Source organism: Notolepis coatsorum, assembly GCF_963971535.1.
Source record: "Notolepis coatsorum genome assembly, chromosome: 18".
Classification (NCBI taxonomy): Eukaryota; Metazoa; Chordata; class Actinopteri; order Aulopiformes; family Paralepididae; genus Notolepis; species Notolepis coatsorum.
Genome location: NC_140182.1, coordinates 59559228 through 59582612, shown reverse-complemented (window position 1 = coordinate 59582612; position 23385 = coordinate 59559228). Strand labels below are relative to the sequence as shown.

Here is a 23385-nt window from a genome sequence, read left to right as displayed (position 1 = left end):
CTGCCAGAGTGGAGTGGACTCAACCTTGATGACTTGGACTCGGACTTGGACTCGGACTAGGGTAAAGGGGACTCGACTCGGGCTCTACTTTGGTGACTCAGACTCGAACACTGGGGACTCGGACTCGAGATTTAGTGACTCGACTACAACACTGGGTACTAGATTAAGAATAAAACGAGAGTAAGAAAAGTGAAATTATATGATATACCGTCACCCGAAGGATCTTAAATTAATCGCGCTATACATTCATTTGACCGGCTGTGATATGTAGCTAGTTTTACATATTACAGCCAGGGACCAGCGAGGTCTGCAGTAGCTGTGGTCCACCAACCTGGCTGTCGGCACCGCCCGAGGCGAAGAGGTCTCCGGCCTTGGAGAAGCTCACTGTGAGGACAGGACCCTGAGAAGGAAGGGAGTTACGTTATACAAGAAGATATCATTAAAAATGGTTAAATCTTCTTTTTGCATCGGTGTGTATTTTTTGTAAATCGATGTAGATTCAACCACGTGTACCAAATTACGAGGAATAAGCATGTAATTGTGTGGTTGAGTCTACATAAGCTTTAAAATGTTTTGAGTTTGCATTTTTTATTGGTTTCTGCAACCCAAGAAAACATCAAACTCCTGAAAAGTGATGGAAATCCAAGGTACTATGAATGTCAGCAACGCTGTCCGCGCTGTTCCTCACACTGGCTCTGGCTAGTTAGCAACAACCTAATGCAAAGTCAATGGGCTTTGTGTCAAGTTAGCTTCAGTCGGCTTGTACAGACAGGAGCAGACCCCATTGAATCTGAATTTGTTTGTGGCTAATTAAAAGGTGCTGTAAGTGGTATTCTTTTGTTAAAATAAGTGTTAAATAGCTCTATGGCTGTCACTGATATATAGTGTTTGGTCAGTAACATGGGTCTCCCAGTCCCTCCTGCTCTTCAGTAAACACAAAATACATGATCTGGTATCCCTTCCCAGTTTATCCAATCAGGAGAGAGAACCCAAGATATGTTTGACTTATTTCAAAAAAGATTACAAAGCCAGATTTGCTGGTAGATTATTTTACATGTTTCAATCACAGATTTATCCTGATTGAATAAAGTGGGAACGGGATACCAGAAATGTATTTTCTGTTTACTGCAGAGCGGAGGGACAGAGAGACCCATGTTACTGACCATCCAGACACACTATATCAGTGATGGCTGTCAGAATGTAAAGCTACCATTTTAACATGTAGACCATTCATTTTAACAAAGACAATACCACATACTGTACATTAAGGAGCTGTGGGCATCCAGTATGAAGAACAGCATGGATTGTAGATTCTAGCTATGAACAACACCAATGCTAAGTAGGAAATAGGGCCAGGGTTCCAATCAAGACAATCCCATTTAAATCTATAACACAAGTGGACACATCAACATACTATACAGTACACATGCACTCTTCTGTGACTACCAGCAATGGAATCACAGCAAAACAGTGATCAGTCACAGGATTGGAGGATAGGCACAAAGGTATCTGAAGAGGGCAGTGTTGTAAGGAGCAGCTGAGCTGTGCGGTAGCGCCACCTTGTGTCCATGGAGGGTGTAGATGAGGCGTCCCTCCACCAGGTCCAGGATCTTCACTGTGTTGTCGCTGGAGGCACTGATTAGGTAGTTATTGGAGGGGTGGAAGGAGAAGCAGTTGATCGCCGCACTGTGGACTGATATCAAAGACAGATCAGATGTATTACACTGTGGACTGATCCCAAAGACAGATCAGATGTATTACACTGTGGACTGATCCCAAAGACAGATCAGATGTATTACACTGTGGACTGATCCCAAAGACAGATCAGATGTATTACACTGTGGACTGATATCAAAGACAGATCAGATGTATTACACTGTGGACTGATCCCAAAGACAGATCAGATCAGATGTATTACACTGTGGACTGATCCCAAAGACAGATCAGATGTATTACACTGTGGACTGATCCCAAAGACAGATCAGATGTATTACACTGTAGACTGATCCCAAAGACAGATCAGATGTATTACACTGTAGACCAGGGGTCAGCAACCTTTTTGACATGGAGTGCCTGTTTGAAATATAGTTGTAACTAGTGTGCCTCAACAATATTCCATGCATCGTACATTTTTTCTCTCATAATCAGGTCTTTTTAATGATAATTTTTACATTATTACATCGTTATCGTTATTATTATTAACAATATTATTATGATGGTTGTATCAACCCTAAATTTGAGTTGGGGGGGGGGGGGGGGGGGATGCAATGCAGACAAACAGCTGCATACAGTGCAACCATTTCACTCACATTTGCCCATACATTTTTGGACACATCACACACCATCGGTGTGTGTACTGTACGTGTGCTGTCATAGCTCCACCTACAGGCCTAATGGAGAACACCAGGAGAACACCAGGATGTGAATGGAGGGTGAATGTGAGGTATATCGTGTAAATACGTTTTGATTGATCGCAAGACTACACTGTAAAAAAATAAATAATAATAAGTTACCAGAACTTAAAAATATAAGGCTATAGGTTATAAGGCTCTGCAAATGTTACTGAATGATGTAGCAATGTATTTCCAGCTAAATTGAAATAATAAACAAATAAAGGGTCTCAATTAAATATGTGGTAGTAAAAATAACCTGTGGGAGGATTTCAACAAGATAAATGCGACAACAGTGCAACATATTTCACTATAATATTTCCAAGCACATTTTTTATATATTTTTTTAATGCTGCCCCCTGTGCCTATGAAAATGCCCCTGCGTGCCTATGCAGGCATGCGTGCCTAGGGTTGCCTACCCCTGCTGTAGACTGATATCAAAGACAGATCAGATGTATTACACTGTAGACTGATATCAAAGACAGATCAGATGTATTACACTGTGGACTGATCCCAAAGACAGATCAGATCAGACCAAAGCACCTCAAAGGCGCTAAAAACTAAATTACAAACATCTCAAAACAAACTGGTCAGACTACTGCTTGACCTTACTCCTAGAACCCACCTCACCCCTGCCCACTTTGACAACCTAGGATGGCTTAGAGTAGACGATAGAGTACAGCAACTTGCAATGGGCCTGGTCTACAAGATACACTACACGACCAAGGTACCCATGTACATGTCAAAATACTTCCCAAAGGTCAGTGAATACCACGATCACAACACCAGAGGGAGCTCCACAAATCATGTTAAACCCAGATTCGGCTCAAACAAGGGACTAAACACGTTTTGCAATTATGCCACATCAATGTGGAACGCCCTACCCAAAGCTGTAAAGGAATGTGAATCACTACCCACTTTCAAAAACACTCAAAAAACACCTACGGGAGACTGCAATTAGAAACTGGCCCCTGTAAATGTACAGTACAAATTACCAAGTATGGTCTTGTCAATATTCCAATGTAGTTTTGCTTGTACAGTTGTACAGTGTCCCCCACCGACCCCTCCTACCCAACCCCCCACCACTCCTACCCAACCCCACCACCCACCTCCAATGTACAGTACCCCCACCCCCCCACCTACCCAACCTCCTGCAATATACAGTTTCTACGTCAAATGTATATACTTTTTTTCTGGACTCTTTTCGTATCACAAACAGTACTGTATTTGCAAATCTGGTATGTCATAAATGTATAGATGTAGCAGTACTGTCTATCTGTATGTCATATGTTACGATGAATTGAAAATGGGGGACCCTGATGTAAACAAGACGAAAGTCTTTCTCTGGTCTGCATCCCCTTAACAATTGTATGTATTGAGCTGTACTGTACCCATTCTGCAATCTGTTAATAAAGTTTTCAATCAATCAATCAACCATGTATTACACTGTGGACTGATCTCAAAGACAGATCAGATGTATTACACTGTGGACTGATCTCAAAGACAGATCAGATGTATTACACTGTGGACTGATCTGAAAGACAGATCAGATGTATTACACTGTGGACTGATCTCAAAGACAGATCAGATGTATTACACTGTAGACTGATCCCAAAGACAGATCAGATGTATTACACTGTAGACTGATCCCAAAGACAGATCAGATGTATTACACTGTGGACTGATCTCAAAGACAGATCAGATGTATTACACTGTAGACTGATCCCAAAGACAGATCAGATGTATTACACTGTAGACTGATCCCAAAGACAGATCAGATGTATTACACTGTGGACTGATCTCAAAGACAGATCAGATGTATTACACTGTAGACTGATCTCAAAGACAGATCAGGGGTATTACGCACTATTGATTTGAGATTAGGGATGTCCGGGCGGTCGGGTGGCGTAGCAGAGATTGCGCTCGTCACCAATGCAAGAGGCTGCAGTCTCGACTCCCGGAGTCAGCATTGCCCTGCGGCTTGGGCCGGTCGTTTGGCTGAGTTAGGGGGAGGGAAGTCGTGGGTGGTAATCTGGCGTTGTGGACAGTGACGCCTACAGGTCAGGTCTGGGCGCCTGCTCAGCGAAAGGCAAGAAGTGGTGAAGGAAGTGTGACCTCCCACGCGTTACGCTTCACCAATGAGAGTCCTCGCTGCCAGGTGAAAAAAAGAGCCACTGGCTGTCTCCACATGTGTCGGAGGAAGCATGTGGTGGACTTCAGTAGGAGGAACATGCGCACAACAACCAGGTAGGGGAGGGGGGGAATTGGCATAACGGCTCAATTGGGATGGGGAGAAAAAATTGAAAATCAGGCGGAGAAAAATAGGATTTATAAAAAAAAATATAAAAAAAAAAAGAGATTAGGGATGTCCGATATTATCGGCCGATATTGGCATTAAAATGTGATATCGGAAATTATCTGTATCGGATAAAAAAAAGAGTTTTTTTTAATTTATTTAACCTTTATTTACCCAGGCAAGCAAGTAAGAACAAATTCTGATTTTATTTATTGTCAAAAATATGCATAATGTTGTGTTAATTCCACGACAAGAGATATGTAATTTTGGGGGGGGGGGGACCCTGCATATATCGGGATCGGTTGATATCGGTTGATATCGGTATCGGAAATTAAGAGTTGGACAATATCGGTATATCGGTATTGGTAAAAAAGCCAATAGCGAACATCCCTATTTGAGATCATATGCATTTATTACATTTTACACTGGTGTTTCTTTTTAACACCATAACTTTGAACTTTAAATATAATTGAACTGAAAAACAAGAAATAAAAGGAAAATATATATTTTCTTCTCGACCAAAGGCTGCCTTTCTGTCATATTCTACAAGTTGCCAAAAACGTTTTAAAATAACTGGAGAAATGCACAGTGGCTCCCTCCTCCCTCTCAACATGAGCTGAAAATACAGTTTGGGCTTGGGGGGAGGGGGAGAAGAGCGCACCACTGTGAAGGAAGGGTGCGCTGCATTTACATTGACATTTACATTTAGCTGACGCTTTTATCCAGAGCGACAAGTTTTGTACGACAAGTCAACAACTCTATCAGCTGAGTAACAATGTTCATCAAAGTGTTGAGTGCTACAGTATATGTTATATTATTAGGACAAGTACATGACATTTTTTCATTTCAGATATTGATTGAAGAACTGTGTTTTTAGTCAACAGTGAAAGATTGGTCGGGTTGCGGCTGTCCTAACTATGGTGCAATATTCATTCCAGTTGTGGAAAAAAAGTCAGCACACTCTGCAGTGTTCCCAAGTTTAATATAATTTAACACAACGTTTCGGCCTGTGGCCTTTTTCAAGTGTCACGATGTTCACTTGAGGCTGACTCTAGAGGCATGTGGCAGGGCCTCAGAACAATGACAGACTACAAAGGAACCCCCCTCAAACTGAACAGTGACATCTCCTTAGCAAATGATCTCAACTCCTTCTATGCGAGGTTTGAGGCTGTGAATAACAACACCAGCCTACAAACCACGGCAATGGGGGGGGGGGGGTCTGCTGATGGAGACTCAGTGTTCAGGGTAACAGAGCATGAGGTGAGACGGATCTTTAAAAAAGTGGATATCAGGAAGGCAGCAGGACCGGACGGCATCCCCGGCCGCGTCCTAAAAGTCTGTGCCGACCAACTGGCCCCGGTATTCACTGACATCTTCAACCTGTCCTTGGAACAGGCCGTCATCCCCACCTGTCTGAAGAAGTCCACCATCATCCCTGTACCCAAAAAATCTACGCCCGCTTGCCTCAACGACTACCGCCCTGTAGCCCTCACCTCCATAGCCATGAAGTGCTTTGAGAAGCTAGTGAAGGGCTACATCTGTTCCTCCCTCCCCATCAACCTGGACCCTCTGCAATTTGCATATCGCCCCAACAGGTCCACGGAGGACGCCATAGCCCATGTGCTGCACACAGCAGCATCACATCTGGACAAGAGGAAGGGGAACTATGTGAGAATGCTGTTCATCGACTACAGCTCAGCATTCAATACCATAGTCCCCTCCAAACTCATAGCCAAGCTCAGGGACCTGGGCTTGAACTATGACCTGTGCCAGTGGGTCCTGGACTTCCTGACGGGCAGACCCCAGGTGGTAAGAGCCGGCAACTGCACCTCCTCATCCATCACGCTCAACATAGGGGCCCCCCAGGGCTGTGTTCTGAGCCCCCTCCTCTACTCCCTGTACACACATGACTGCGTAGCACAGCGGAACAACAACACCATCATCAAATTTGCTGATGACACAGTAGTGGTGGGCCTGATCTCTGCCAACGACGAAAGGGCCTACCTGGAAGAGGTAGAGAACCTGTCACAGTGGTGTCAGGAGAACTGCCTCTCCCTGAACGTCAGCAAAACAAAAGAGATGATTGTGGACTTCAGGAGGTCGGGGGTCAAGGACTACAGCCCCCTCAGCATCGACGGGGCACCAGTTGAGAGAGTGAACAGTTTCAAGTACCTCGGAGCCCACATATCCGAGGACTTGACATGGACCACACACATTGACAGTGTTGTGAAGAAGGCACGACAACGCCTCTACTTCCTCAGGCGCCTAAGGAAGTTCCAAGTCAGTCAGAAGATCCTTAGGAACTTCTACTCATGTACAATAGAGAGCATCCTGACCGGCAACATCACCTCCTGGTTTGGGAATAGCACTGCACAAGACCGTAGCAGACTACAAAGAGTGACACGTTCAGCCGAACGCACAATTAGAGGGGGGCTTCCCACCCTCCAGAACATTTACAACAAGCGGTGCAAGGGGAAGGCTAAGAGAATTATTAAGGACTCGAGCCACCCGAACAACTGCCTCTTTGAACTGCTGCCGTCAGGCAAGCGATACCGGAGTCTTATGGCGAGCACAGAAAGACTCAGAAGGAGCTTCTATCCCCAGGCCATCAGGCTGCTAAACGAACAATAATCGCTAAACGAACAATAATCACTATGCAACAACCATCAAATGCACACAGCACACACACCCACACGCACACACACACTCACTCAAACAAACAACACACTGCAGCACCCACTCTCCACACTTTAGATCACACAAACACACTTACACTTTATATTTATTGATAAAGGATTTGCACTACAACTCGTACACCTACTGTGAATTGTACCTAAACTGCACCTCGTCCATTTATGCCTTGCACTATATAGTATTGTATATTAGTACACTGCACAGTATTGTATATTGTATGGTAACTACGTCTACGAACATTGTACATATGTCTAAACTGAACACTGTGACCTCTTTTTTTTCTTCTAATTTTTACTATGTTTTTATTTCATACTTATCTTGTCATGCACAGTCTCTGGAGCGCAACAGTAAGAAGCATTTTGTACAAAAGTATTCTGTACTTCTGTATGACAACTATTAAAGAAACTTGAAACTTGAAACTTGAAACCATTGTGGGGCAAGAACCGAGAATAGGCGGCTTCTCTTTGATGACCCTCAGATAGGAGTAGGTCTGAGGCGGCCAGAAGATGCAGAGCGTAGGGGTCTTGAGGGTGTGTAGTTAGAGACCATTGACCGCATTTACAACACAAGACAAAATGAGAGCAACACCGCATGCAGCACAATAATAGTTTTATCTGGATTATCTTGTTTTCATGATCATCGACTGGTACAAAATAGTCATTGTTACCATACCATGTATATATTGCAACTTGTATACCTTGGTAATGCTGTATTAGCTTGTTGGTCCTAATATCCCAGATCTTCAGTGTGTTGTCAGCTCCTGAGGATCCTATGCAGGTACCGCTGGCGTTGAAATCCACAAACGTTGCTGAACTGCAACAGGTAAGGAAACATTTAATGGAGTCAGTCACTTCCAGTAGCTCCAGGGCCTGAGGTCAGTGTGAGTAGAAGCACAACACCGCCATCTGTTGGAGCAACCTCCCAGTGCAGGTGATTCCTGACATACAGCCCGTCAAAAACTTCTGGATTTGAATGAACTTCAGTAAAATCACATCAGAGAAACTGCTTCTGTGGACAATATAGACCCGTTTGCTGTATATAAACATACTGTGTTTGAGCCAATCAACAATACCAACTGAGTCACGTGACTACAAACATACCGTGTTCGAGCCAATCAGCAATACCAACTGAGTCACGTGACCAGGGGTGTAAAAAGTACCCAGAAATTATACTTAAGTGAAAGTATGGGTACCGTCTCAAAATCTGACTCAAGTAAAAGTCAAAGTATCTGGCTAAAAACACACTTGAGTAAAAGTCAAAAAGTCCTACTTTTAAATGTACTTAAGTACTAAAAAGTTAAAGTTAAAATGTTTTTGAAAGGGATAGACCTGGGGTCTCAAATTCATTCCATCGTGGGCCAAGTTTTCATTTTAACTATACATTGCACCAGGTGAGTTAGTTGAAGAGGTGAGCCAATTAGTGAAATCATCAGCTGGTGTTTAGGCAAGGCTGGAATGAAACCAAGCATACACTCTGCCCACAATGGAATGTGTTCTGCGATAGACAATGCTGAAGACAGACAGAAGACAGAATACTGGAGTACCCTGAATAATATCACAATATTAACCACAGCATAATGCGGATCTGACTGTCTATTCTTCTGATAGCAGGTGTTTAATCAAAGATCCCTGCTTTCTAGTGTTGCACAAGGACCAATCAGCATGGGTATGGGCGGGTTCATTTTCCATTGATGGGGATTTGATTGGCTGTTTACCTGCGGTCGCAGGATTAATAACGTTAACGTTAGTTCGGCCAGATAAACAATTAAAATATACTAATTAAATGGTTGGACCTGTGAGATTTGTACTTTGTACTTTGTAGGTCTGCATTTTAAATGTAAGGAGTAAAAAGTATGTATGTTTTCTCTGAAATGTAATGGAGTAAAAGTACAAAGTATACAAACCTAATAATACTCGAGTAAAGTACAAATCCCCCAAAACAGTACTTAAGTATTGTAACGAAGTACAATTACTCAAGTACTTTACACCCCTGCACGTGACTAAGTTGCCCCGGACCTGCGCGAGATGCTGCGCTATAACAATACGATAGGGCTCTATGGAGAAACCATGACACTCTCCTGACTAAAAGTTGTTTCAAACGAAAACGGCACAAATCAGCATGACTGTGAGTGTGAGTCTTTCACCTTTTACATCTAGCTTTGGCATGCATTGGCTAACAAATGCAAATATTGGTGTCTGCCCCGTTGGAGTCTGACGTATACAGCGAACAGGTCTATATGGAGAAGATAATAAGGATACCTTCAAGTGCTCACACTAAACACTAAGACCTTGTACAGTGTAAGGCAGTGGTTGTGAAAATGGGTTCTGGGGAACCTCCAGGGGTTAGATTAGATTAGATTACATTCAAATGTATTGTCATTATAAAGCACAAGTACAGTAAAACGAGAGGTTTGGCATCCAACCAGAGTGCAAATGTAACAGTAAAGTGCAACAGTAATATACAATGTACAGGAAATTAAACAAGGTATAAGATATAGAAATTAGTACAACTGGGTGTAGTGCTAATCAGATGCATGTACAGAGTTGTAATATTATGTACAGTGATACAGGTATGCAGACACTATGGTAGTAAGTCATACTGGCCAGCAGCATAACTAGTAAGAGTAGGTAAGAGGTATCTACAGATACAGTATGTAAAATTATTATGTATATTCAGACAGATATGTATATATAATATATATAGGCTGTAAATATAAGTATATAAGCGGTACAGTATATTAGGGCTGACCCCTATTAGTCAACTAATCGGTCGAAAGGAGCCATAGTCGACTGCCAACCTCTTAGTCGAATAAATAATAAAAAATAAAAAATAAAGTATAAAAAAAAGTTTAAATTTTTTTATTTTATTCTTTCCAAAAGAAAAGAGGCCTAGAAGCGTGGCTAACACTAATGGCACGCATACCAGAGGCGAACTGCCTACGAAAACAGGCACAGAGGCACTGAAAGAGGACTTCACCCATCTAATGAACACACTAGACTAGACAAATAAGATAAGATAAGATAAGATATTCCTTTATTGATCCCCTTGGGGAAATTCCAGTGACACACACATACAGCTCATCGTCTCATTAACAACATCATATAACAATCATTAAATTTGTACAGTAACAACGGCACAACATAAATTCAAACAGACATGTACATTTGTTGACACATGTCGACTACAAAATGCCTGAGACACCATATGCGATAGTCGGCTGCAACAACACCGGGGTGTCGTTGCGCCAGGTGGCGGGAGGGAGGGTGTAAAGATTGTCCAGCGGGAGGGGCAGGAACAGGGGGATCGGGCTTTGGTGATGAGACAGTCTTAGGCTCCCCCCCTCCAGCATGCGTACTAGTTGGCTGCCGTCATAGGCGCCAGGCGTACACGCAGGAGGGGGGTTTGGGTATGGGGTGGGGGGGGGCCTGCCATCAATCTTATCTACTCCAGACAGCCCTGCTTTTCTTCGGGAGGATCCGTTCCTGGCACGGCTCCACTGAACTCCTTACTCCTGTCTTAACCTCGACCTTGGTTTCACAGCAGACGGAGATGGGGGGGGGGGGGGGGGGGGGGAAATGCAGCCTGCAGCCTGACCAAATTTCTGCTCAAATTCTGCTCCAATTTAGTTTAATCATATATCACAACCTTAATTTCCTTTGTGATGTCCAGAATGGCCTGTGACCTCGACTGTTCATCTGCGTGGTAGGCAACGAGTCTCTCAAGAATAGCCTTCGAGCTCGATTGTTCGTCAGAGTGGTAGATCGCGATTCTCTCCAACATGGTCTTAGAGCTCAATTGTTACTTAGTATTATAGACAGCGATCTTCTTATACAGTTCCACCTGGTTGGTTTCGATCCTGGCCATATCCACAGCCAAAGGATCTACCTTTCTCCGAATTAAGCTAAGGCAGTACCAGATCCATATGCTGAGCGTGCCCATTCCGATCACCATGAATATTAGTAGATACACATCCTCAACATCATTGATCTCCAGAGGATAGAAACAGATTGGGTTCCATTTCCCGTAAGTATCGGTCGTGTAGCCCGACTGAAAACTCCAGAGTGGACAGAGCGGATCAGCCGCATCCTGCTTCCTCGTGGAAAATATGCGATCAATCGCTGTAAATGCCCAGCTTACTAGATCCATATTGCGGTTGAAAGTTGAGTTGATTCTGTTGAAAAGGATCTTGAGTCAACACGGCTGGACGTTCCAGGGAGGTATGAAGCGATGAGAGGCGAGGATCCACACGGCAGTCAGACAGCTTTAGGAGGCGATGAGACGGCAGCAGGGGGGGGGGGGGATGGCCTTGGAGGTCTGGGAGAGGGAAAGATATGCGACTGTTCTCCGGGAGGGCTTGGAGAGGAATATCAAGATGTATCCATCAGTGGACCAATTGCATGCTTTTGCAGAGGACAAGAAGCCTTCAGTCGACTCCTTCAGACATTAAGCACCCCCACAGCCCAAATGGAATGATAAAAAAATTAAGATTAAAATTAAAAGTAATAAAAAATATTATGCTTATTTTTTTTTATTTTTTTTTTGACCAATAGTCTACTAACGTCAAATTTTGGCCAATCATAGTCGACCATCCAAATCCTTAGTCGGGGACAGCCCTACAGTATATACAGCACTGTTGTACATGCCATCATACAGAGTATAGTTGAGATTATAATGATTACTATGATTACAGTGTAGGGCAGTTGTAGACAGTGGAAGCAGTAGGTAGGTATGAATTGAGTATAGGCAGCAGAGTTCAGAGCCGTACAGTATGGGTAACTGAGCCTAGGGTGTAGGCAACGAGTCAGAGTTCAGAGTTACATGAGGGGGTTACATGGGGTCGCCAGTAAAGTGGACAGTATTTTATCACAACACCGTTATCATCGTTAACGAGAGAATGTATATAAAGCGAGGATTCTGCTCACGGTACAGTACGTTTTTCACTCTACTCTTTCATCTTCCGATCTGCGGTATAGACCTGTTCGCAGACAACGTCATGACAAATACAGATGAAGCCCTTCAGATTCAGGTCCCTTCTGCCACTCCTCTGTCACTTTAGAACTAGCACTCAGGTGTTAATTTGCGGGGGCTGGTGGCTGGGTCTAAACGTAAACAAAGGAAGGGTACTTAACTTAAGTGCTTCCCCAGGGAGGGGGTCGGGGGCTACTGCCCTCAGACCCCCAAGATAATTTGTATATGGGCAGTCTGACTTGGGGTACTGACCATATATTAGTGTTGCAATGCATGATAAATAAACAGTGAAAAAAGCTAAGAAATCAGATGGGGCTGGGACATTTGGGACGAATAAAAATGTAAGATGAAAATCTCCCCAGCCTGTGGGAGGCAGTGGAAGTGTGAAATCTAGCCCGGTCCAGAACAATAGGAGTCACAAAATCAGTTTGGAGTGGAGTGGTGGAGTAGTGGTGGAGTAGTGGTAGAGGAGCAGTAGATGCTTGACTATTCATGGCTTCATCTGTATGCGCGTGCAGACCCGGGGCAGAAAGGAACATAATCCTGGTCAGAACAACGGGGCAGACTACAATATATTTGCATTTGTTAGCCATGCTAGCAATCTAAACAATCAATCAATGCCAAAGCTAGGTATGTAAAAGGTGAAAGACTCACTCATAGCCATGCTGATTTGTCAGGGGAGTGCCATGGTTTCTCCATAGAGCCCCGTTCTACTTCTTTTGTTGCAGCAGCTCACGCAGGTCCGGGGTATCTTAGTCACGTGACTCAGTTGGTATTGCTGATTGGCTCGAACACGGTATGTTTATAAACAGCGAACATGTCTATAGACCATTATGGAATCCTGGACTAAGTCATAATCTAACAATATCTGTCTGTCTTTTTTGATGGGGGTCCCTGGGACAAAGTCCCATCAGATGCGGGTCCATTGCGTACCAATTTAGGTCCTTGACACAAAGACACGTTTGACAACCACTGGAACAAGGGACAAGAGCTCAGCTGGACCAGGTGTCTTACCCTCCATAGTCAGTGAAACAGTTGATGCACTGTTTGGTGGAGGTGTCCCACAGTCTCACAGTGCGGTCGTCCCCACAGGAGGCGATGAGACGCCCGTCAGGAGAGAACCTGCAGCAACAGAGAGGAGAAAGAGCAGTGATGGACTGATGTGAGGGGCTCTGGATAAACAGTGATGAGAGGGGCTCTGGAGAAACAGTGATGCACTGATGAGAGGGGCTCTGGAGAAACAGTGATGAGAGGGGCTCTGGATAAACAGTGATGCACTGATGAGAGGGGCTCTGGAGAAACAGTGATGAGAGGGGCTCTGGATAAACAGTGATGCACTGATGAGAGGGGCTCTGGAGAAACAGTGATGAGAGGGGCTCTCGATAAACAGTGATGGACTGATGTGAGGGGCTCTGGATAAACAGTGATGAGAGGGGCTCTGGAGAAACAGTGATGAGAGGGGCTCTGGAGAAACAGTGATGAGAGGGGCTCTGGAGAAACAGTGATGGGAGGGGCTCTGGAGAAACAGTGGAGAGGGGCTCTGGAGAAACAGTGATGAGAGGGGCTCTGGATAAACAGTGATGCACTGATGTGAGGGGCTCTGGAAAAACAGTGATGAGAGGGGCTCTGGATAAACAGTGATGCACTGATGTGAGGGGCTCTGGATAAACAGTGATGAGAGGGGCTCTAGATAAACAGTGATGAGAGGGGCTCTGGATAAACAGTGATGTGAGGGGCTCTGGATAAACAGTGATGCGAGGGGCTCTGGAGAAACAGTGATGAGAGGGGCTCTGGAGAAACAGTGATGCACTGATGAGAGGGGCTCTGGAGAAACAGTGATGAGAGGGGCTCTGGATAAACAGTGATGAGAAGGGCTCTGGATAAACAGTGATGAGAAGGGCTCTGGAGAAACAGTGATGAGAAGGGCTCTGGATAAACAGTGATGAGAGGGGCTCTGGAGAAACAGTGATGAGAGGGGCTCTGGATAAACAGTGATGAGAGGGGCTCTGGAGAAACAGTGATAAGAGGGGCTCTGGATAAACAGTGATGAGAGGGGCTCTGGAGAAACAGTGATGAGAGGGGCTCTGGAGAAACAGTGATGAGATGGGCTCTGGATAAACAGTGATGCACTGATGTGAGGGGCTCTGGATAAACAGTGATGTGAGGGGCTCTGGATAAACAGTGATGTGAGGGGCTCTGGATAAACAGTGATGAGAGGGGCTCTGGATAAACAGTGATGATGTGAAGGGCTCTGGATAAACAGTGATGGACTGGTTCAATCTGAGACGAGTACCTAAACCGGAGCAACCCCATAATCACAACAGTGAGGGTTGTTATTAGATGGTGGATTCTGTAGACTTCTAAAGGCCAAATTTACACAAATACTTTTAAGTCTAAGAACTGTAGGTAGAGAAGTAAGGTGCAATTTATTTGACATATACAGTATACACACACACACACACACCTGGCACAGCGGACCCAGTTGTTGTGCTGTTTGAGGGAGTAGAGGAAGCGCCGCCGGTGGACGCCCCACACCTTCACCGACTTGTCGTCCGAGGCGGTGACCAGCCTCTGGCCGTCCTGGGAGAAGCCCACGCTGCGGACGGTGGCCGTGTGCGCTTTGAACACTGTGGACTCCCCTTTCCTGCAACACACAGCCATACGCAGGCTTGTTGGACAAGGCACATTCATCCACTTGTGTCACTGCAAGGTAAGGTTAGGGTCTTCAGTTTATCTCAACCCGTTATCCAGGTACAGTATATGACAGTGGCGCAGCAGGTACAGCGGTCATCTGGCATTCCAGAAGGTTCCCGGTTGGATTCTGGCTCCTCCCGGGAGTTTGCCGAAGTGTCCTTTTTATTATTACATTTTAATAATAATAAATGTATTATTTAATTAAAATCTTTAATAGCAGTTGTTTTTAATTATCTTAAATGTTTAATTGATTGACTTTCTGTTTCTATGTTTTCTTTCTTTGTATTTAGTTACGGTGTTGTATTTCTCAACGTCATTGTAAACACGAGCTTGCTCTCAATGATCCTTCGAGATTAAATAAACATTGAATGAATTTGGTTTCATGTTCACAAATATCAATTGTAATGTCATCACAGGGCTCTGAGGTGCACCGAATATGAAGGTATACGTTTTTTATTGCAGATGACAGATTTTGGGATAAAAAATGGATTGAAATATACTCTTGAATGAAACGTTGTATATTGTTATACCGTAAAAAATATGAATATATTGTCATCATATTTTGACCGATATCATCATCAACCATAGACATAACATACATTCTTAACTTGAATGGTATGTGACAGGTAGGACATGGTAAACTGAACCCCATCCACTCATGTTCATAACATCTGACTTAGCCTACATGCAAGGTGTCCACAGTCGGACCGTCTTGTCCTTGGAAGCGGTGGCCACCAGGTCGCCGGAGGGGGAGAACTGGACCGCGGTGATGGCCTCTTTGTGGCCCATGAAACGGAAGGCTCTCGCCTTGGGGGCCAAGTTCCAGATCATCAGGCTTTTATCTAAGGACCCCGTAGCTGGAAGGAGATTTGTGTGGAGGTGTGTGGAGATGTGTGTGCGTGTGTGTGTGTGTGTGTGTGTGTGTGTGTGTGTGTGTGTGTGTGTGTGAGAGAGTTCAGAAAAAGATTCAGAAAAAGAAATGCACAACAAATAAAGAGTTTAGTTTGTATTTATGAAAATGTTATATAGTAATCATAACTACCTACCTCATACTATAGTCTACCCATATATTTACTGCATATATACAATATATTAGGGCTGGGCGATATAACGATAACGATAATTATCGCTATATATTTTAATAATCGATATCGAAAGAAATATATATATTAGGAAGAAAAAAAATATATATATATTTGTGTGACCTGCAACAGGGCAGTTTTAAAACCAGAGACAGTGGACAAACTTGTCTTTCTTGCCTGCAACTTAAAGTAATGGCTTTGCTTGTCCAAATGACAATACTGACCAAATTGAGATTTATTTTTCTCTTGTCCATTTACTTTGTTTGCTTTCTAATGTAAAATACAGTTTGAAACCGTCTGTACACAGTAGGCTATGTGTGCTAGCAGAGCTAGTTTGTCCACCAAAAAAGCGTCAAAATATAGAAAAGAAACTAGCAGAGCCAGAACTGTTCAACTCCCCTGGAGCCACAGCCAGCAGAGAAGCCGGTTTACTTTCGCTTTCAAACCAGCTGCAGCCTGAGAACTGGAGTGTGAGGGGATGTAACACTAAAGATGGCGGCAACGACAAAGAATTGCTGCAAAATAAACATACATCTGTTGTTTAAAAAAAAATATATATATATATATAAAAAAAAAATTATATACTTATAACAATATCGATAATATCAAATATCGAGTGATATGATATTGTTATCGATATCGTTATCGCGATATCATTTTTGGCCATATCGCCCAGCCCTACAATATACATCAAGATCTGTCTGTACATACCTGCATATAATCCTTTTTACATATCTGTAGAATACTAGGCTATATCTAATTCATTAACCGTACATATCCCTTACTACTCTTACTAGTTACGCTGCTGGCCAGTATGACTTATTGCCTTTATACCTGTATAACTACATCTGATTAGCACTATTACTCAGTAGTACTAATTAATATATTTTATACACAGCTTAATCACCTGTACATTGTATATTACTATTGCACTTCGCTGTTACATTTGCACTCTGGTTGGATGCTACACTTCTTTTCGTTGTACTGTACTTGTGCTGTATAATGACAATTTGAATGTATTCTAATCTCGTTTTAATCAGTCGCAAATAGTTTTCAAGTTGTTTTTAAGTTCCACATAAGCCATCCAGTGCATAGTGTAGGGTCTGTCCATATACGTTTTTCCTCATTTTATGGCATGCTTCCTTTCCATTTCTAGATATCAAAAATGAAAGGAAAATGGTAAGATCAAGAAAATGGAAGATCTTACCTCCAAACAATATGAAAGGGGAAAAAACAATGGAGAGAAAATTCTAACAGGCATTATGCTAAAAAGAAAACACTGAATGCCATCTTGGATTTGACCCCTCCCTCCATCAATGAGCCAGATGCCGCACAGGTACCAGAGCAAGATGTAAGCCCCCCTGAACTGCCATCAAACTGCCCAACACCAGAGCAGACGTCCACCCCCAAAGCAAGAAGAAAAAGGAGGATGCAAGATGTCCAGGTAGTACCAAGCCCTCCCGAGCCACCTTTGAACTGTCCAACACCAGAGCAGACCTCCACCCCCAAAGCAGGAAGAAAAAGGAAGGCAACCATAACCTCACTGAGGTCAAAACTGAGGGCGACAAAAGATCAACTGGAAATCCAGTCCCGAAAATACTCTAACCTAACGAAGCAGCTTAGAAGGCTACAAGAAAAAAACAAAAAAGGACCAGCACCTCTGATAGGCACCATTGATAAGAGAGCCACCCACCGGAGAGAGACCAAGACCCTGCCCAACAACAGCCAGAGACGATTGATGGGACATGTTGTGAGTCGTTTCTTGCACCAGGATGACAACTCAACAGTCATCAATGGCAAAACAGGGGAAGTCCGCAAGAAAGGACAAGTGTTCAGGAAGAGGGCACTGACTGACACTATGGAGAGGCTAAATGTTAAATTTCTCAGTCAGCATCCTCGCTACAAACTCTCAAGGGCTCAGTTCTGCAGACTGAAGCCCTTTTGGATTGTGAGACCAAACGTTTCCCAAAGAGAAACCTGTGCCTGCAAAATCCACAAGAATTTCCTATTCAAAATCAAGAAGCTTCACCAGCTTGGGATTGTTGCCACACCATCCACAACTGAAATAGTTGAGTCCTGTGTCTGCAGCTCAAGTGATATGGAATGCATGTACAGAAGGTGCATTCAATGCCAAGGCAAAACCTTCCCTACAACTATTGATCCATCAACCAAGGGAAACATAGTTTCCTGGGACCAGTGGGTTACCCGGACAGATAAAAATCACAAAAAAGGGAAAAGATGGTGCACTGGAGGAGATGAATGTCAAAAACACAGCACTGGAGAAGACGCACACATCTATCGACAAACTTGTTGACCTCACTCAGGACCATGTAAACAAACTGGCCATTCATGTATATAACATCCAGCACCAGTTCCAGAGGCTGAAGTCACTCAAGGAGAGCCTTACTGAGAAAGAGGTGGCCGTCCACATTGATTACAGTGAGAACTACGGCTGTAAGTACACCAGGGAAGTGAAAGACACCCACTTTGGTGGCGGGAACCAGCAAGTGACGCTTCATACTGGGGTAAAATACCTGAGTGGGGGACGTGTGGAGTCTTTGGCCTCTCTGTCAGCGTCCCTAAAGCATGATGCTGTTGCAACGTGGGCTCATCTTAATCCAGTGCTCAAGTCCATCCGGGAGGAACATCCAGAAGTGAAGCACATCAATTTTATTTCAGATGGACCCACCTCCCTGTACCGCAACAAGACAGCGTTCTATCTGGCCTCGACAGTGCCTTTCATGAGAGGGTTTGAATATGTCACCTGGAACTTCTCAGAGGCATCTCATGGCAAGGGTGCCCCTGGTGGGGTAGGCCGGGGGTGCACTCAAGAACCTAGCAGACCGGCTTGTTGCTTATGGAACTAGCATCCCAGACACCAACACACTGCATGAGCAACTGGCAACACACTCATCTGTAAGGCTATACTGTACATGGTAACAGAGGATGAGATAATTTCTGCCCAGGATTTAATTCCTCCATCCCTGAATACAGTGCCCGGGACTATGAAGATTCACCAGGTAGGTCAATGTGACATGAGGTTGAACAAGTTTGATTGATTGATTGATTGATTGAAAACTTTATTAACAGATTGTAGAATGGGTACAATACAGAAAGACTTTCGTCTTGTTTACATCAGGGTCTCCCATTTTCAATTCATAATGACATTTATGACATACACAACATACAGGTATACAGATATATCATGACATTTATGACACACATGACATACAGATATACAATACTGTTACATTTGTGACATACACGATATGCAAATATACAGTACTGTTAAACAGAGATCCTAACAGAAAATATATACATATGAGGGGAAGGAGAATGTACATTGGGAGGGAGGGGGTGGGTTGGGGGTAGGGGATGGGTGGGATGGGAGGGTTTGGGTTTGGACATTTACGGGGGCCAGTTTTGAATTGGGTAGGGATTAAAAAATGTTTACGGCTGTGGGTAGGGCGTTCCACATTGATGTGGCATAATTGCGAAACGTGTTTAGACCCTTGTTTGTGCCGAATCTGGGTTGAACATGATTTGTGGAACTCCCTCTGGTGTTGTGGTCGTGGTATTCACTGACCTTTGGGAAGTATTTTGACATGTACATGGGTACCTTAGTGGTGTAATCGTGTATCTTGTAGACCAGGCCCATTGCAAGTTGTTGTACTCTGTCGTCTACTCTAAGCCATCCTAGTTTGTCAAAATGAGCAGGGGTGAGGTGGGTTCTAGGAGTAAGGTCAAGCAGTAGTCTGACCAGTTTGTTTTGTGATGTTTGTAATCTTGTTTTTAGTGCCTTTGAGGTGCTTTGGTACCATGAGGTGCAAGCATAGTCGTAGTACCCTTGAATGAGTCCTCCTGTTAGAATGTTTTAATTAATTAATAATACATTTATTATTAAATTTCTGCTTATAGCTGACATCTACAAAACCAGGGGTAATCCAGACCCGGGACGTATCAGCGAATGTGGAGTCAGATAAGGAGAATGCAGAGCCAGGACCTGTTTTGGAAGTGGGGAAGTGGGAAAGTGGGTCCTTGTGGAGTATGATGCAGAGTTGTTCCCTGGCACCATCACACAGGTATGTAGAACTAGTTTTAGATATGGACACTAGGTTACTTGTTAATGGTAAATCCTGAGTCCTGTTTTGTACTTTTTCTTTTACCTATGTCCTTTACAGATTGTGGATGATCAATATGAGGTTGACACGATGAATTGTGCTGGAGAGAACAAATTCTACATTCCATCTCGGAGGTTCGATGGAGAGAAAGTGTGGTATTACTTGGACGACATCAAATGTGTCATCCCGGAGCCACTACCTGCCACATCCTCTGCACGTCATTTTAGTGTTTCAGCTGAGATCTGGGCTAAATATACAAAGAAGTGTGTCTAAAACACAAGTGTGTGTAAATGCGTGTTGTGGGGTTGGGGGGTTCTACAGGTCTAAAGCATGTTTTATACATGACAACCATTTTGTCATGATTGTGTCCTTGTTTTTTATTTCATTTTGTACAGGCCTACTTGTTTTTAACCAGAATATACAAATTTATCTTAGGCCTATATGGATTGTATTCTCTAAGCAAGGTTCAGATTTGCACATTTTGCGTTATCAGGCCTATAATGATATTTGTGATTGTTTGAGCTTTTCTTTTTGTATTTAAAGCACTTTTTGAAGTATAATGACCGGAACCAATGATTGTTCTATGAAAAAGGTTTTATTTGTTTTTGTTATTATTCTGTATATTGATTGCATCTTATTGTATTTTTAACCAGAATGTTGTTAAACAGAATAAAGTTGTGAGTTGAGCTGAACAAATGCATTTTTTTCTTAATTTGATTGAGAGAATATGCAAATGCCTTAGTTGCAATTTTATGAAAGCATCCAGTCACTGCAGTCAGAAAATGGGGGACCCTGATGTAAACAAGACGAAAGTCTTTCTCTGGTCTGCATCCCCTTAACAATTGTGTGTATTGTATTGTACCCATTCTGCAATCTGTTAATAAAGTTTTCAATCAATCAATTAATCAATTAATCAAACGCAGCAGCCCCAGTCAGACCTGGCCAGGTTGTGAAAGGTGTCTGTCTCAACCGGGGTCCAGCCAGGCATGGCCAGGTTCTAAAGACAATGGAGATGCTCACTGTGTGTCAGACAGGCCACAGCACGGCTACACCCTGGTCAGTTGAGACACTAGGCTAAATCTGTTTATATTCACAAACACAGGACTGTCCTTGGATACAATTTAAAAAAAATTACAATGAGTTACCACAAAGGGTTAAGTAGACAACTGTTAAAGTGCATTTAAAGGAGAATATACCCAGTTGTTTGCGGTTGGGGTTGAAGTCTGCACAGGTAACTACATCTTTATGTCCCTTGAAGTGTCTCTCAAGGGTGGGGTCCTCCTGCAATGACAAAATTCAATATCAGCCAAGTGTATGTGTGTGTGAATGAATGAATGAATGAATGAATGAATGAATGAAAACTTTATTAACAGATTGCAGAATGGGTACAATTACAGTACGGCTCAATACACACAATTGTTAAGGGGATGCAGACCAGAGAAAGACGTTTGTCTTGTTTACATCAGGGTCCCCCATTTTCAATTCATAGTGACATTTATGATACACAACATACATGACCTACAGGTATTTAGTACTGTTACATTTGTGACATATACGATATTCAAATATACAGTACTGTTACCCATAGATCCTGACAGAGTATATATGATGGGGAGGAGACTGTACATTAGGAGGGGGTGGGTGGGTGGGAGAGAAATATACATACAGTGGGGAGAGAATATATACATACGGTGGGGAGGAGACTGTACATTTGGATGGGGTGGGTGGGTGGGAGAGAAATATACATACGGCGGGGAGGAGACTGTCTATTAGGAGGGGGTGGGGGTGGGGGGTTTGGACATTTACGGTGGCCAGTTTCGAATTGCAGCCTCCCGTAGGTGCTCTTTAAGTGCGGTTTTGAATGTGGGTAGGGATTCACATTCCTTTACAGCTTTGGGTAGGGCGTTCCACATTGATGTGGCATAATTGCTAAACGTGTTTAGTCCCTTGTTTGAGCCGAATCTGGGTTTAACATGATTTGTTGAGCTTCCTCTGGTGTAGTGGTCGTGGTATTCACTGACCTTTGGGAAGTATTTTGACATGTACATGGGTACCTTAGTCGTATAGTGTATCTTGTAGACCAGGCCCATTGCAAATTGCTGTACTCTGTCATCTACTCTAAGCCATCCTAGGTTGTCAAAGTGGGCAGGGGTGAGGTGGGTTCTAGGGGTAAGGTCAAGTAGAAGTCTGACCAGTTTGTTTTGTGATGTTTGTAATCTTTTTTTAGCGCCTTTGAGGTGCTTTGGTACCATGAGGTGCAAGCATAGTCGTAGTACCCTTGAATGAGTGCTCCTGCGAGTCTTCAGGGTGTGTGTGTGTGTGTGTGTGTGTGTGTGTGTGTGTGTTATGCCCAATTAAGTAAACGTACGACCCTTAGAGAAATAGTCGAGGAAAGTAGAATACATTGATACCTAACAAACAACTAACTTAGCTATGATGACACATTACATTAGCGCGCGCCGCTAACTAGAGAGCACCAAACAGGAAATCCTCTTAGTTAGCCAGCTAGATAAGATACCACTAGCACTCATGTTTATAGCAATCAATATTGAGCTTATAGTAAAACAAGGACACTTACCATAACAGAAGCCATTGTATGCGGTGACTTCGATAATCCGTGCAAAGCATTTGCTTTTCTTAAGTCACAGAGAAAGTTGCAGCTCCCTGTAAACGTCCATCTGTCAAACAAAAACAGTGCGCGCTCAGCTTCTGTACACAGACCTTGCTTGTCGATCCCCGATAAGTGGTTTGATTTGTTCGGAGGAGTCTCCACACAATATTGCTAGATTGCGAACTCTGTGAATTATGTAACTTTAAATCCACTATATGTGAGTGTTTTCATATGTTTACAGGTAATGGTGAAACGAATAGAAGACTACTTTAGGGCGGCGACCGATGGATCTGGCTGCGGCAAAGAGTTGAATGAGCGTCGCGTGAGGAAGGAGCCAAGCGTCTTCCGCTGCTAAGCAACTAGCAGATGCGTCAGACTGTTGTGATAAGCGGCGGTTAGTATTCAAAAGGAAAAAATAACCAAAATATAGCCTGGCCGTATGGAAGTTGAGACATATAAACTCATGTAGATTAATAATACAAGCTCCAAGAGCTTTCAAACTTGACATGCTTGATTGATTGATTGATTG

General features: G+C 43.4%; 1 protein-coding gene across 1 annotated transcript in view; it reads right to left on the bottom strand.

The window, feature by feature from the left end:
- Positions 1 to 22948, bottom strand: part of poc1b (POC1 centriolar protein B) — a 229080-nt gene extending 206132 nt beyond the window's left edge. The window contains exons 1-8 of the mRNA XM_084334765.1: positions 22824 to 22948; positions 21442 to 21526; positions 15728 to 15899; positions 14813 to 14992; positions 13363 to 13470; positions 8078 to 8193; positions 1560 to 1693; positions 332 to 400 (exon numbers count right to left, since the gene is read on the bottom strand). Coding sequence (XP_084190891.1) covers positions 332 to 400; positions 1560 to 1693; positions 8078 to 8193; positions 13363 to 13470; positions 14813 to 14992; positions 15728 to 15899; positions 21442 to 21526; positions 22824 to 22838 — 879 coding nt within the window. The 5' untranslated portion in view covers positions 22839 to 22948. The remainder of the gene's footprint in view (positions 1 to 331; positions 401 to 1559; positions 1694 to 8077; positions 8194 to 13362; positions 13471 to 14812; positions 14993 to 15727; positions 15900 to 21441; positions 21527 to 22823) is intronic.
- Between the last annotated feature and the right edge of the window lie 437 nt (positions 22949 to 23385).